Genomic DNA, 14,321 nt, shown 5'->3' on the forward strand with positions numbered 1-14,321 from the left:
CTCCTCCATCATTTTCACATGGTCCATCTCTAACACTTCCCTTCCCTTCTTTGACCTCTCTGTCTCAATTTCTGGTGATAGACTGTCCACCAATATTCATTACAAGCCTACCGACTCCCACAGCTACCTCCTCACACCCCAATTCCTGTAAGGACTCCATCCCATTCTCTCAGTTCCTTCACCTCCATCGCATCTGTTCTGATGATGCCACTTTCAAAAACAGTTCCTCTGACATGTCTTCCTTCTCCCTTAACCGAGGTTTTCCACCCACGGTGGTTGACAGGGCCCTCACCGTGTCCAGCCCATCTCCCGCACATCCGTCCTCACACCTTCCTCTCCTTCCCAGAAACATGATAGGGTCCCCCTTGTCTTCACTTATCACCCCACCTGCCTCCGTATTCAAAGGATGATCCTCCAGCATTTCTGTCAACTCCAGCATGATGCCACCACCAAACACAACTTCCCTTCACTCCCTTCATATGGACTCGAAACGTTAACTGTGTTCCTCTCCACAGATGCTGCCAGACCTGCTGAGTTTTTCCAGGTATTTTTATTTTTGTTTCGGATTTCCAGCATCCGCAGTTTTTTGCTTTTATCTTAGCTGATTTCACATGGCCCTGCTGAGTTTGGGTCTTGCCCCTGTGTGAATCATACTCCAACCCCTTGCCCCTGTCGGCAAAAATCAGATCTGTTTGTTATTGGGGTGGGATCTTCCGTATCAGGATCCTGCCTGCCATTTCCAAAGGTCTGCAGAGTCTTCCCGACTCTGTGAAAATCCGGCCCATAATATTGGCTTCTTTTAGGGAAAATGCCCTTTGCAAGCATGTAAATCTTGGGTGACCACACAAAGGCCATAGGCACACTGTAGCGTGGAAGTTGGAGATCAGTGGACAAGTGTGATTTCTGTTCACCCACTCTATTAAAATATTTTTCTTTATTGTATTTTGGAAAAACCACAAAAGCTATGTGTGACTTGAAGACATCAGTTGCAGATGTACAAACATACGAGAATATGGGATGTCTGCAAATCACAGTCATTCTTCCCCTAAAATATGTACAGCACAACCTATCTCTGTGTTTAATCCCACAGCAGATAATTCAGTAAAAGTATTCCCTGGCTCATGAAGCCAATTCATCAAACTTTAGCATATCAGGAAGTCCCACATATCTGCTGTTCAACATGTTGCCTTCCAGTACTAACAAACTCCTGCCCACAAACTTGTCTCCAATAACACAGGGACCATTGCATCTCACAAAAACTTTGAACATCTCAATCTAGAACAATCTCAGACATTTTCAGTAGCATTAACAAACTAAAATAGCCCTGTCTCCTTTCTGAAGGGATTTATTACCATAGAATTTAGAAATGCATGTACATAGTGTTTAATTGTTCACTATTTTAACAGTCTTAGACCATTTATTTTAACCTGGTTTTATAACTTCATTAATGTAACAAAGTGATGAATTTCACTGAAATCTATTATAAAATTAATTATTAATATTACAGAGCACAACATGAACCCTATTGACTCGCAGATGATGAGGTCTAAAACATTTATTACATTATAGTTCAAGTATTGCGAAGCCTCCTTGCAACCCAACACCTCATCCAACCGCTCTCCTCTCATCTAGCTTTTGTTCAAGTAGAACTAGATAAAACAAAGTCCTCTGCCTGTTCAGACCATCATTTTCCTGAACTTAATGGGTCTAACTTTTATAAAAACAAAAAAACTGCGGATGCTGGAAATCCAAAACAAAAACAGAATTACCTGGAAAAACTCAGCAGGTCTGGCAGCATCGGCGGAGAAGAAAAGAGTTGACGTTTCGAGTCCTCATGAACCTGGAAAAACTCAGCAGGTCTAACTTTTAGTCTGGCTGAGCTAAGCCCACAGGGCATGCCTGCTTGGGAGCAGGAACACAGGCACTGGTGTGGATCTGGCTGCTGGTCTTGAAGCCTTTGAATACTATCCCGAGGACTTGCTGTGTCCATGGAAATAAAATATAGCCTAACTTTTGGGCCTTTTACAAGTTGTGCCTGGGCCTCTCTGCTGTTATACGCCTTTAAGGAATATCAGCCTGACAGGGAATATGCCATGTGATCCAGTCTTAGTTTTACTTCTGCTTTGAGCAAAGCCCACATACACAGCTCTAATGCCTTCAAACTTTATACCTATGTATGACTGTTCTCATGTTCTCAGTCTTAAAAAATGAACCCACAACCTGTTTACTCAATCCCTTATGATAAATTTGTGCCTTGTGTTTTGTACAATAATTAAAACCAAGGTATTATATCATTATTATAACACAACATGGTGATCAGCAGTGGCAGCCAGATTAAGTACAGATACGACATGGTGAACAGCCTTAGATCACCCTAAATGGCATGAGATGAGCTAGTAAAGAGCTGGTAAGCCAAAAGATCCCTCGTGATGAGATTGCAGCTCATATCCTGTCAGTTCTGTGAATGGGACTGTGTGTCATGAGGACCAGACCCTTATAATACCCCTACTCCTGAGACTTTATCCAATTTATTTCGAGATATTCCAGTTTACCCCTTGTACTTACATCATCATTATCACTCCATCTCCCCCCCGCCCCACCCCCCTTTAAGTCTCTGAGTTCATAGCCTCAGCTTTGGAGGCCTTATTACACTTCCATATCTCATTCGCACTACTGTCAGAGTAGTGGTGGGCTATGTCGCTGCAGGTAAACTCTGTAAATTTGTTTTGACTTCTGAGTATCTTTTTGTAGTAATTATAGTTTTGAGAAATGTAGCACCATAGCTTTAAGAATAATCCTGTGCTGTAAGATCACAGGATCTGTGTAAACCAGTGATTAGCAGCGCGGGGAACTTCTAGGAGAGATTTCTTTAGTTATAGAGTTTGATACATGCAAGTAGTTGCTGCTGCTATTTTGTAAATAAAGTTAAATGTGTCCATTAAGAAAAGTTGTCTGCAAAATCATCTCTATAACAAAGTGGCAACGAGGATAAATCAGATCCAGTACTGTACCTCGCCCAGTGATTGTGAGTATCTAAGACCATTAAAAAGAAAAGAAGAAATACTTCATCAGAGATGCCACAGTTTGGCAGAATCAATCCATATGAACCAGTCATGGATGACTAGTCTCAATGTATAGAATGTCTCGCATTCTACTTTCAAGCCAATGTAATCACGGGGAGGAAAAGAGGGGAGCGATTCTCTTGAGTATTTGAGGGAACAAGACCTACAGTTTAATTTGAAGCTTGACAACTCCCCCAGCGCCCCAGATTCAAAGACCTTCAGTGAATTAATAGACCTCGTTAAGGGTCATTTGCAATCTAAACCTCAGTCACAATGCAGAAGTTCAGGTTCAATTTACAGAATAGAGCCCTGGGAGAGACCATTGCTAAGAATATGGTGAAATTAAAACAACTAACACGATATTGTGATTTTGGTGAAATCCTGAATGGTATGCTCAGGGATCGTTTGGTATGTGGCGTGTAGGAGGATGCAATTCAGCAAAGTTTGCTGGCTGAAGTGAATCTTGATTTTAAGAAATCGTTAGAAATAGTGTTTGTGTTGGAAAGCACTGTAAGGGATTCGCAAGCGATTCAAGGTGCGCAAAATAGCGTAGCTTTCCTACTTGGGTGGGAACAGTCGGCCGAAAGTGGTGCAAAAAGCCTGATCTCCGCCGCAAAGTGGGAAACGGCCCCCACTAACTGAAAACCTAGAGGAAACAGCTTAACAGCAAAGTCAAAAAGTAATTTTTATTGATGTGGAAACAATCATACTCCTAACGATTGGCAATTTAAAAAGGTAGAGTGTTATTTTTGTCACAGAAGTGGACACATATTGAAACATTGCAAAGCAAGATTTAAACAGGCTTCCAGGCAACAATCGAAGTCCAATGAAGTCTACAGTGTAGAAGAACCAGGAACAACCAATTCTGACACCTATTCATTATTCAACATGAAAGTTGGGAAGACAAAGCCAATTACTGTCACATTGAAAGTGAATGGTAAACCATTAAAAATGGAAGTAGACACAGGTGCTTCTACCATTGTAATAGGAGAACACACTTTCAGATATTTAAATAAAGGTGATCAACAATTAAATTTGGAACAACATCTGCCAAGTTGAAAACTTACACAGGTGAAGAAATCCAGGTAAAAGGTATCACCAGAGTAATTATAGGTACTAATCGGCACAACTACCAATGGTGGTATTAGAAGACAGAGGAACAAGCCTTCTAGATCGAAATTGGTTGAGGGAAATTAACCTTGATTGGCCAGTGAGACTTCAAAAGGAAAGAACAAGAGTTCCTGAGTTGGAAAGTAAGGTACTTCAGAAAGAGCCTGGAGAGTACAAGGTCTACAACAGGATGAAAAAGGAATGTGTAGCCATTCGGAAACCTGAAGAAATGAAGACTGGCTTAAACAATGACATAAAAGAACAGTGGAAGAAACTCAAGGAGACTCTGCTGAATGACAGAATTTAAGATGAAGCAAGTGAGCTTCACAAAGAAAAGGAAAACCTGTTGAAAGACCTTCACACATGACAAGGATCCCTTAGGTCAAAGTTTGTACCTCTGGAAAATTACTAAGAGAAACAGGAAGAATTTAACATAACTCTGAACAAACTGAAGAACCAGTTGGCAGAGAAGATGCAGCAATGTTCAAGTTTCCAGGAGGAAGCCAACAGATACAAGAAGGAAACAGAAGAAAGAATCAGCTAAATGAAGCTAAAGAGGCTTTGAAAGCAAAAGTCATAGGACTTTCCAAGATGTGAGTAGGTAATTAATTTATGAGTAGCTCAATTACTGAACTAAGACAAGTTGAGATTGTATCTGAGAGTGAAGTCAAGAAGAAGACTGAGACTAAATTCTGTGGTAAAATGAAGAAGACATGTAACAAGAGGTTGCAGAATTATTTGAGGCACCGTCTTCATTATAAGACAAAGCCTAATACTTCCCAATTTGGAGTGGAAAGTGGAGAAAAGGCAAGGGAACCAAAAAATGACTCATGATTTGCATAGTCGTGAGTGACAATTTACTATTGGGAAGCAGTGTACATAGGCAATTTTGGTGCAGGACCAAAGTAGTTACCTGGTAAAGTGAGTTCTGTGACTGGACTATTGTTGTACCACGTGGAATTGGAGAGCCAGATCACCCGTAAGCATGTGGATCATTTAAGAAAAAGAGAGATACCCCAACAAAATGAAGTTCCACCTGTAACCATTACTGAACCTGTTGAAGTTGCTCAACCAAGGTAGATGTGCCCGATGTCTCTGTCGGAGTGGAAGACACTGAACTGCCTGTGCCTAATGAGTTCCCTGATGTTAATGCGCTTCCAGAGAATGTGGTTCCTGCAAAGGAATCGGAAGCCGTGGAGCTACAACCTTCTACACGGATCAGGAAACCACCTGAAAGACTGAATTGTAATTTCATGACCTGTGTAAATATTGTAATGTCATGAGATAAGTATCCTTGTAAATACAAGATTTAAAGAAAACTTAAAGGGAGAGGAATGTAGTAATTATAGTTTTGAGTAATTATAGCTTTAGGAATAATCCTGTGTTATAAGATCTCATGAACTGTGTAAACCAATGAGTTAGCAGCAAGAGTTCTTCATTAGTTATAGGATTTGATGACATGTATAGTTGCTACTGATGTCTTATAGATAAAGTTCAATATGTCCACTAAGAAAAGTTGCCAGGAAAATCAACCCTATGACACTTTTCATCCTCTTTTTCCATTCCTTGGTACTGAACTGCTCTTCATCGATTCGGCCATTGTGGTGATGTGTGGTTGTTGTTCCATCCTGTCCTCTGTGACGGAGATGGCCTTTCCTGTTATGAGGATGTGGTTTTTTCGTAAGAGCACCTTTGCGTTTTGCTATGTGATGTTCTATCGGCAATTGACAGCTGCTACTTGGTTCCAGCATCGTCTGTGGCACTGTCCTGCTGTAAGTTGCAGTGTTCACGCTGCAGTTGCAGTGTTGACCTCATCAACAGTTGTCAGAGCTGGAGTTTGAGGCTCTGCTGTTTGGTGGTTGCTCTCCTCTCTATCCTCCACTGGAGGCATCATGGTAACCATCTGGGTGGTTGGCTGGTCTGACCAATGAGGGCTTTCTGGCATCTGTAATGAAAATGGACAAACCTGCTCTGCAAAGAGAGAAGTCAGTCCAGAGCTGAAGTCCCAGTCAAGATACTCATTCTTGTTTGAGCTCTCAGGGGCTTGCAATTCTGTATAACTTATGCCAGTGGTTGTCTTAACACATTCTGCTGTTTTGAGGAGAGTCAGGGCTACACAGGCATCTTTGCTCAAGAGAGAAAGATTGGTTATAGATGACGAACATCAGTTCAAATGTGTTTTTACCGCCATATCTTAGTGGTTCTAGAATCACACCTATGACTGAAAGTCAGCTTCTTCCAGGTCAATAGAGTGGTGTGTCTGTTCTTCAAAGTCAGAGGTCTCCCAGCCATGGTCCTTTGTCCGATAGGACCAAGCAACACTGACTCCCGTATCCAATTTAAAGTTTGTAAGATGGCCAATAGCTGAAATCTCCATCTTCCAATATGAAAATCTTGGATCTTTGACCTTATCCAGGAAGCATGACTGTGTGTCATATTGGTGTGCAGTCTCAACCTCATGAATCATCTTTGGGTCTGCTGAGCGTTTAAACGTTTTGGCCTTGCACAGTTTGCTGAAATGTCCAATTCTGTTACATTGACAGATTTGGGCTGAAATTGCATGACATTGATTGCGCCTGTTGGGGTGCTTTGCTCCTCAGCACTAACATGGTCGTTCTACTGGTCGGTTAGGGTGTTGCTTCCCTTGGTGTGGAGTGTCCCTGTTTCTGTGCTATTTAACTAACTGGACTGTGGGGTTTATTTTGTTTCATGGTTTACTTTCGCCTTTTAAAATGGACCTGTGCTGCACACGGAGACCAGACTGCCGAACAATCTGGATAGCTTTACCGAGGGTTAGATTTTCTTTCACTTGCAGCATGTCTGATAGTGCGTCGTCTGCCATTCCTGCAACCAATCTGTCCCTTATAAGTTCAGATTTTAGGTTTTCGCAGCCTTCAACGATCCTGCATGGATCATTAATGAATGAGTCAACAGGTGCTCTTGGCTGCTGGACATGGTTATTAAATTTAGCCCTTTCTAGGAGTTTATTACTCCTTAAGTTAAAATAAACATTGAATGATTTTAGTACTTCTTCAAATTTAGCCGATGATTTGTTGATTCCTTGTCTAGCAATAATGTTGTCCACCATTAGATCTATCGAATGAAACAGTGTGTTAACTTGTTCAACCTCTGTCTATTTATCCAGACCTGAAGTGATTATGTACCTAAGGAACCTTTTTCTTCGGATCCCCGATTATGTGATTGATCTAAGCCTTGGATAAATCCAAATTGAGCTGGAAGAGTGGATTTCTGATCCATGGTTAAAAAAGTTTAAAGCATAGGTTCAGTTTTAAGAAGTTGTTTAATTTAAAATGGCACTGCCATTCGTTTGAAGACAAAGGGTTTTCTCATGCTTGCTGGTTTTGCTGGGCTCCCGCTGCGATGGCGCTCATGCTTGCCTTGAAAAAATTTTAAACAATGACTGCTTGGATGGACTAGCTGCAGACTGCTCCATTTCAGCACTGTGCTTAAGGGTTGTGAAAGCGTCGAATCCTGGCTTTTGCTCATCTTATAAAGCTGAATCGTTAGTCACAATTCTTCCAAATTATTATTTTTCCTTTCTTTCTCGGAGTGAACTCACACGCCACATGTTCAGGAATGTGACTGAGTTTTTACATAGCAATTTCTGACCACTGAACTATTTAAAAGTTTCCTGGAATGTGAAAGTGTTAGCTTACTGCTGCTCGGTTTACTGACTCCGCACTCTGGGAATTGACGCCGGATCCCCAAGAGGTCCAATGGATTCGGCAAGAAATCTCAAACTTCCACCTTCAGCTTCCAAGTCTTAATGTGGATCTTTCTCTGGCGACTTTCATCTGCGCGTCTGCTTCTCCAGCTTGTCTTCAGATCAGAATATTTCTTCAAATTTTTCTTTACTCTTGCAGGATTTTATTTTTTTCTTTGCATTTTTTGCGATGTTTCGTGTTTTTCCATTTGCTGCTGTAAGGTGTTGGATACTGCTCAGTAGGTCTTAATGAAGTCTTTGTAGCCTTAAGTAGGTTAACTGTATATAGTTATTAACTACAAGAACCATGCACATGAATACAATAATGGGTTCAAGCTAGGAGCTGTCTCCATGTTTGCTTGTGCACACGTCTCTGTCCAACATTCAACTGACCCCTAGGTGCGAGTCATGTGTTCTCTTACATCACTGTATGGTCAGTACTGTACCCAGTCCCACGTTAACCCAGCATGTGTCAGATTCTTATGCTACACAGTACACTGCCAATATTGCAAAGCCTTTTGACAAATGTTCAAGGATATGACTGTGAGATTACATCTCAGGCATCTTGATAATCACATTGCATACACTTAGCAGCTCTTCTAACCTGGAACAAAATGAAATATAACCTTAAATCTACAAGTTGACTACACTGACGTTGAAAAGCAGGACAAATTGACACACAAAAGCTGGACAAATCTACACAGGCAATTACTGCCCACCAATCTACTCTCGATCATCAGCAAAGTGATGGAAGGGGCCGTCAACAGTCTTACCAAGCGGCATTTAAACAGTAATAGCCTGCTCACTGATGCCCAGTTTGGGTTCTGCCAGGGCCACTCGGCTCCTGACCTCATTAAATCCTTGGTTTAAACATGGAGAAAAGAGCTGAACTCCTGAGGTGAGGTGAGAGTGACTGCCTTTGACATCAAGGCAGCATTAACTGTGTGTGACATCAAGGAGCACTAGCAAAACTGGAAGCAACGGGAATCGGGGGAAAACTTTGCTGGTTGGAGTCATACTTAGCACAAAGGAAGATGGTTGTGGTTGTTGGAGGCCAATCATCTCAGCTCCAGGACATCACTGCAGGAGTTCCTCAGGGTAGTGTCCTTGGCCCAACCATCTTCAGCTGCTTCGTCAATGAGCTTCCTTCCACCATAAGGTCAGAAATAGGGATGTTCGCTGGTGATTGCACAATGTTCAGCACCATTCATGACTCCTCCGATACTGAAGCAGTCCGTGTCCAGTTGCAGCAAGACCTGGACAATATCTAAGCTTAGGCTGACAGGTCGCAAGTTACATTCGCGCCACACAAGTGCCAGACAATGACCATCTCCAACAAGAAAGGATCCAACCATCTCCCCTTGACATTCAATGGAATCACCACATCAGTGAATCACCCACTATTAACATCCTGGGGGTTACATTTACTAGAAACTGGACTACTCCACCAATATAAATACTGTGGCAACAAGAGCAGGTCAGAGGGTAGGAAGTTTGCAGCAATTTACTGACTTCCTGACTCCCCAAAGCTTGTCCACCATCTACAAAGGACAGGAATAAGATGGAATACTCTCCACTTGCCTGGATGAGTGCAGCTCCAATAACACACAAGAAACTTGACACCATCCAGGACAAATCAATCTGCTCGATTGGCACCCCATCCACCACCTTAAATATTCACTCCCTCCACCATCAACGCACAGTGGTAGCAATGTGTACCATCTACAAAATCACCAAGGCTCCTTAGACAGCACCTTCCAAATCCACAACCACTACCATCTAGAAGGATAAGGGCAGCAGATAGATGGGAACACTCGCACCTGAAATTACCACTCCAAGCCACTCACCATTCTGACTTGGAAATATATCGCTGATCTTTAACTGTCTCTGGGTCAAAATCCTGGAATTCCCTCTCTAACAGCATTGGGGATGTACCTACACCACATGGACCGCAGCGGTTCAAGAAGGCAGCTCACCACCACCTTCTCAGGGGCAATTAGGGGTGGGCAATAAATACTGGCTTAGCCAGTGATGCCCACATCCTATGACCAAACAAATAATAAAAATAAGAACTTGACGAGGTTCTCCAAATTGATCTGGTGCATTTTGCTCAATGCAAATACCAGCAGCTACAAGAAAAAGCAATGTATCCACAGGCATGGAAGATCATGGCGAAATCTGCCTCTCTGTGACTTTCAGTGTACAACAGTTCACTAATTCCATGTGCAGGATGTTTGGCCTGGAGTGCAAGCACCATCAATCTTCCTGGTTGTCAAAGAAATTCTACATCATGGAGAATAAAGGCCCAGTGATAACAGGCCTACTGGCATGTAATGGCCTTCTCCTGGTGACAATTCATGGAATTAGTCAGACCTCAAAGGCAGGTAAACCTCAGAAACCATTCCTATCACCACAGTTCATGACCTAACATTGACATATCCAGTTTGTTTGCACAAAATTGGTAATTTCAAGGGAACTGCAAAGCCTACGGGAGAATGCAGGTCCGTCCATTGATCTAGTACATTTTGCGTAATGCAAATGCCAGCAGCTACAAGAAGAAACTGAAAAAGATTCTACACTACGAAAACTGTGGAAAACTGTCATTGAAGGATGGTCTGATTTGGTTTAGGGTGTCCATGAACACGTTAGACCATTTTGACCTTATCAGGATGAACAAGGCATCGCACGGGGAGTCATTTTTAAAGACAGGGAGGTCATCATTTCAGAATCTTTGCGACTAGATATTCTTCAACTACTTCATCACTCACATGTGGGCATATATCGGACAAGAAGACTCACAAGAGAGACGGTCTATTGGCCAGATACGAACAACGACATTGAAATCTTCATCAAGAAGTGCAAGGCATGTCAAGAGCATGTGTCAAGTCAGCACAAAACATCATTGATTCAACATTAAGTTCCTATCCATCCTTGATCCAAAATCGCATCTGGCCTCTTTCACGTCCAAGGCACTGACTTCATCACCACATTTGATGATTTCACCAAGTACCTCATTGTTGGACAATTGCACAATATGTCAAGCACAACTGTCATGCACATTCGTATTAATTTGAGTTCATGTGATGTGCCTCATTACAGTTAACAGTCTGCAATTTTGACCAATTTGATTGAATTTTTCGAAGAGTGACCGGGTGTGTAGATGAGGGTAATGCATTTGACGTAGTCTACTTAGACTTCAGCAAGGCTTTTGATAAGGTCCTGCATGGGAGACTGATAAAAAAGGTAAGAGCCCATGGGATCCAAGGCAATTTGGCAAATTGAATCCAGAATTGGCTGAGTGGCAGGAAGCAGAGGGTGATAGCCAAGGGGTGTTTTTGTGACTGGGTGTCTGTGTCCAGTGGGGTTCCATGGGGATCGGCATTGGGTCCCTTGCTGTTTGTAGTATATATAAACAATTTAGACTTGAATGTAGGAGGGTTGATCAGTAAGCTCGGGGATGACACGAAAATTGGTGGGGTGTAAATAGCGAGGAGGAGAGCCTTAGATTACAGGAGGATATAGTTGGGCTGGTCAGATGACCTGATCAGTGGAAAATGGAATTTAATCCAGATAAGTGTGAGGTAATGCACTTGGGCAGGACAAACAAGGTATGGGAATAAGCGATGAATGGTACGAACCTGGGAAGTACCAAGGATCAGAGGGACCTTGGTGTGCATGTCCATTGGTCCCTTAATGTAGCGGTACAGGTAGATAAGGTGGTTAAGAAGGCATATGGGATACTTGGCTTTATTAGCCAAGGCATAGAATATAAGAGCAGGGAGGTTATGCTGGAACTGTATAAAACGCTGTTTAGGCCACAGCCAGAGTATTTCATGCAGTTCTGGAATCCACATTATAAGAAGGATGTGATTGCACTACAGAGAGTACAGAGGAGATTTAGCAGGATGTTGCCTGGACTGGAGAGTTTTATTTATGAGGAGAGATTGGATAGACTGGGGTTATTTTCCCTGGAGCAGAGGAGATTGAGTGGGGGGGGGGGCATGATTGAGGTGTATAAAATTATGAGGGGCAGAAATAGGGTAGACAGGAAGGAGGTTTTCCCCTTGGTGGAGGGATCAATAACCAGGGGGCATAGATTTAAGTTAAGGGCAGGAGGTTTAGAGGGGATGTGAGGAAGAATTTTTTCACCCAGAGGGTGGTGGGAATCTGGAACTCACTGCCTGAAAGGGTGGTAGGGGCAGAAACCCTCATAACATTTAAGAAATATTTGGATGTGCACTTGCAATCCCATGCAATCCTATGGGCCTAGTGCTGGAAAACTGGATTAGAATAGTTAGGTACTTGTTTGACCAGTGCAGACTCGATGGGCCTAAGGGTTTTTTTTCTGTGCTGCAGAGCTCTATGACTCTATAAGTACTCTTTGACTCTAATTTATTGGTGAGCCATCTCGGGTGATATGCAAGAAGTAGATTATCAATCACACTACTTCTCCTCATTACCCTAGATCTAATGGACTAGCTGAATGAATTATTTGCACAGTGAAATCCCTAATTCTCAACTGTAGACAAGCTGAACAAGATCTACACATTGCAATGTTACACCTGAGAGCAACACCTTTAAGCGCAACTATTCCATCACCAGCAGAGCACATGGTCAGCAGACCAGTGGATACCAATTTATCTACTCTTACCCATTCTATTCTCTCAGAAACTAGAGAGCAACTTTTAAAACTGAAGAGAAGATGACCAATATGCAGGATAAAAATGCAGGCACAGAATTGTCAAGTTTACAGTTGGGACAATGAGTTTGTTTCCAGGATCCCAAAGAAGGTACATGGCATTCAGTCGAGTTGATTAAGAATTTGCTTGGAGCCCAGGTCCTATGAAGTCATTACACACAATGCACAATGGTGAGGTCTAACTGAGAACAAATCAGATCTATTCCAGCTCCTCACCCACCTTGCATCAAAGACAAGATCCCAAATGCAACCAGGAATAACATCCAAGAAAGACAATCTCACAAATCACTGGGATCAGTTGAAGGAGCCTCCAGACAAGGTTAACATTACAAGATCTGGGTGTCCAGTAAATTTTCTCTACACTTCAGAGACTCATGGATTCATCAATTCTATACACGTGTGTACAGCAACTAAACATGAACATGTATTCTAAGTAGTTATACTTCTTTGAAAGGGGAGAAGTATCTTTAAAAATAAAGGGAGATGTTGTAATATGCCTTTAAGGGATATCAGTATGACATCACTAGAAGGGAAGTGTGTCATGTGATTCAGTCTTAGTTTCACTTTTGCTTTGAGCAAAGCACACACACACAAAGCTCTGCTGCTGATTCCTTAGAGCTTTATTCTTTTATAGAACTGTTCTCATGTGCCTAGGTTTAATAAATGAATGTACAATATGTTTATCAAATTCCTTATGAGTGATTGGTGCCTTGTGTCTGGTATAGTAAATAAACTCAAGGTATTAAATCATGTTAATAACACAACATTCTCAAACCTCCCCACCTTGGTGTGGACAGATGGGAATTTGGTCCAAGGCAAAAAGCAACTGCCAGATTTTGGGGCATTATTAGAAATGGGTACCTGTTGGTTGTAAGAAAATATAATTGAGATAGGAGGTCTAGAGCACCCGAGCTCATTTCATTTCCTTGGGGATACTGGACACGCACCTATTGCAGACACAGACATCGTCCTGTACACTTGTGGTATCCTGCAGGTTCTGGGACAGTGTCAAAAGAGGCAGGAACCTGACAAAACGCTGGCCCTCCCTGTAGCACCGGGGAAATGAGCGTTTCCCAAGCATCTCACTGAGGAATATCAAGAGCTTTGTTATTTATAAGCTTTCATTAAGGTAGTGTCTTATTAAGGTGAACAATTACCCTGATGATTTAGGCTAAATTAATTTACAAGGGAAGGGATACATCAACATGTGCTGAATCATTGACCTGAATCATTGGTTCCCGTTTTGGTACATCAAAGTGCAGTGACAGAAAACTCAACTGGTCAGAACAAAACCTTACCAACTTCAGACATTTCGGGGACAGATGCAGAGTAAGGTCCTTCCAAAAAGGCTGGTGCGTTATCATTTATATCCTGCACCTTGATGATAAACTCAGACTCCGGTTCAAGGGGCTTGTTTGTCTTTCTGTCCAAAGCTTGAGCATGAAGAATATAATGTACCCTCTGCTCACGATCTAGACTTTTAGTTGCATGAATATCTCCTGTGCTGTCATCAATAACGAATATAGAGCCAGCTCCTTCCCCTGAAAGGATGTACTTGACCGATCCATCGCCTTTGTCTGCATTCGAGTGAAGCTGGGGAAAAAAAATGGATTTGTAAGTATATGTGTATGCATATGTCCACATCTTAATTAAATCCTGTGCTATTTTCACTTTCTCTTGACTCCTGATGTTATAGGATTCCATGGGTACTGGTCACATTCTAATA

General features: G+C 42.1%; 1 protein-coding gene across 3 annotated transcripts in view; it reads right to left on the minus strand.

Annotated features, from left to right (window-relative positions):
- Nucleotides 1–14,321, minus strand: part of LOC121276107 (cadherin-18-like) — a 361,197-nt gene that overhangs the window by 179,323 nt on the left and 167,553 nt on the right. For all 3 annotated transcript variants that reach the window (XM_041184065.1, XM_041184066.1, XM_041184064.1), the window contains exon 3: nt 13,894–14,188. In XM_041184065.1, coding sequence (XP_041039999.1) covers nt 13,894–14,188 — 295 coding nt within the window. The remainder of the gene's footprint in view (nt 1–13,893; nt 14,189–14,321) is intronic.

Source organism: Carcharodon carcharias, chromosome 3, assembly GCF_017639515.1.
Source record: "Carcharodon carcharias isolate sCarCar2 chromosome 3, sCarCar2.pri, whole genome shotgun sequence".
Classification (NCBI taxonomy): domain Eukaryota; kingdom Metazoa; phylum Chordata; class Chondrichthyes; order Lamniformes; family Lamnidae; genus Carcharodon; species Carcharodon carcharias.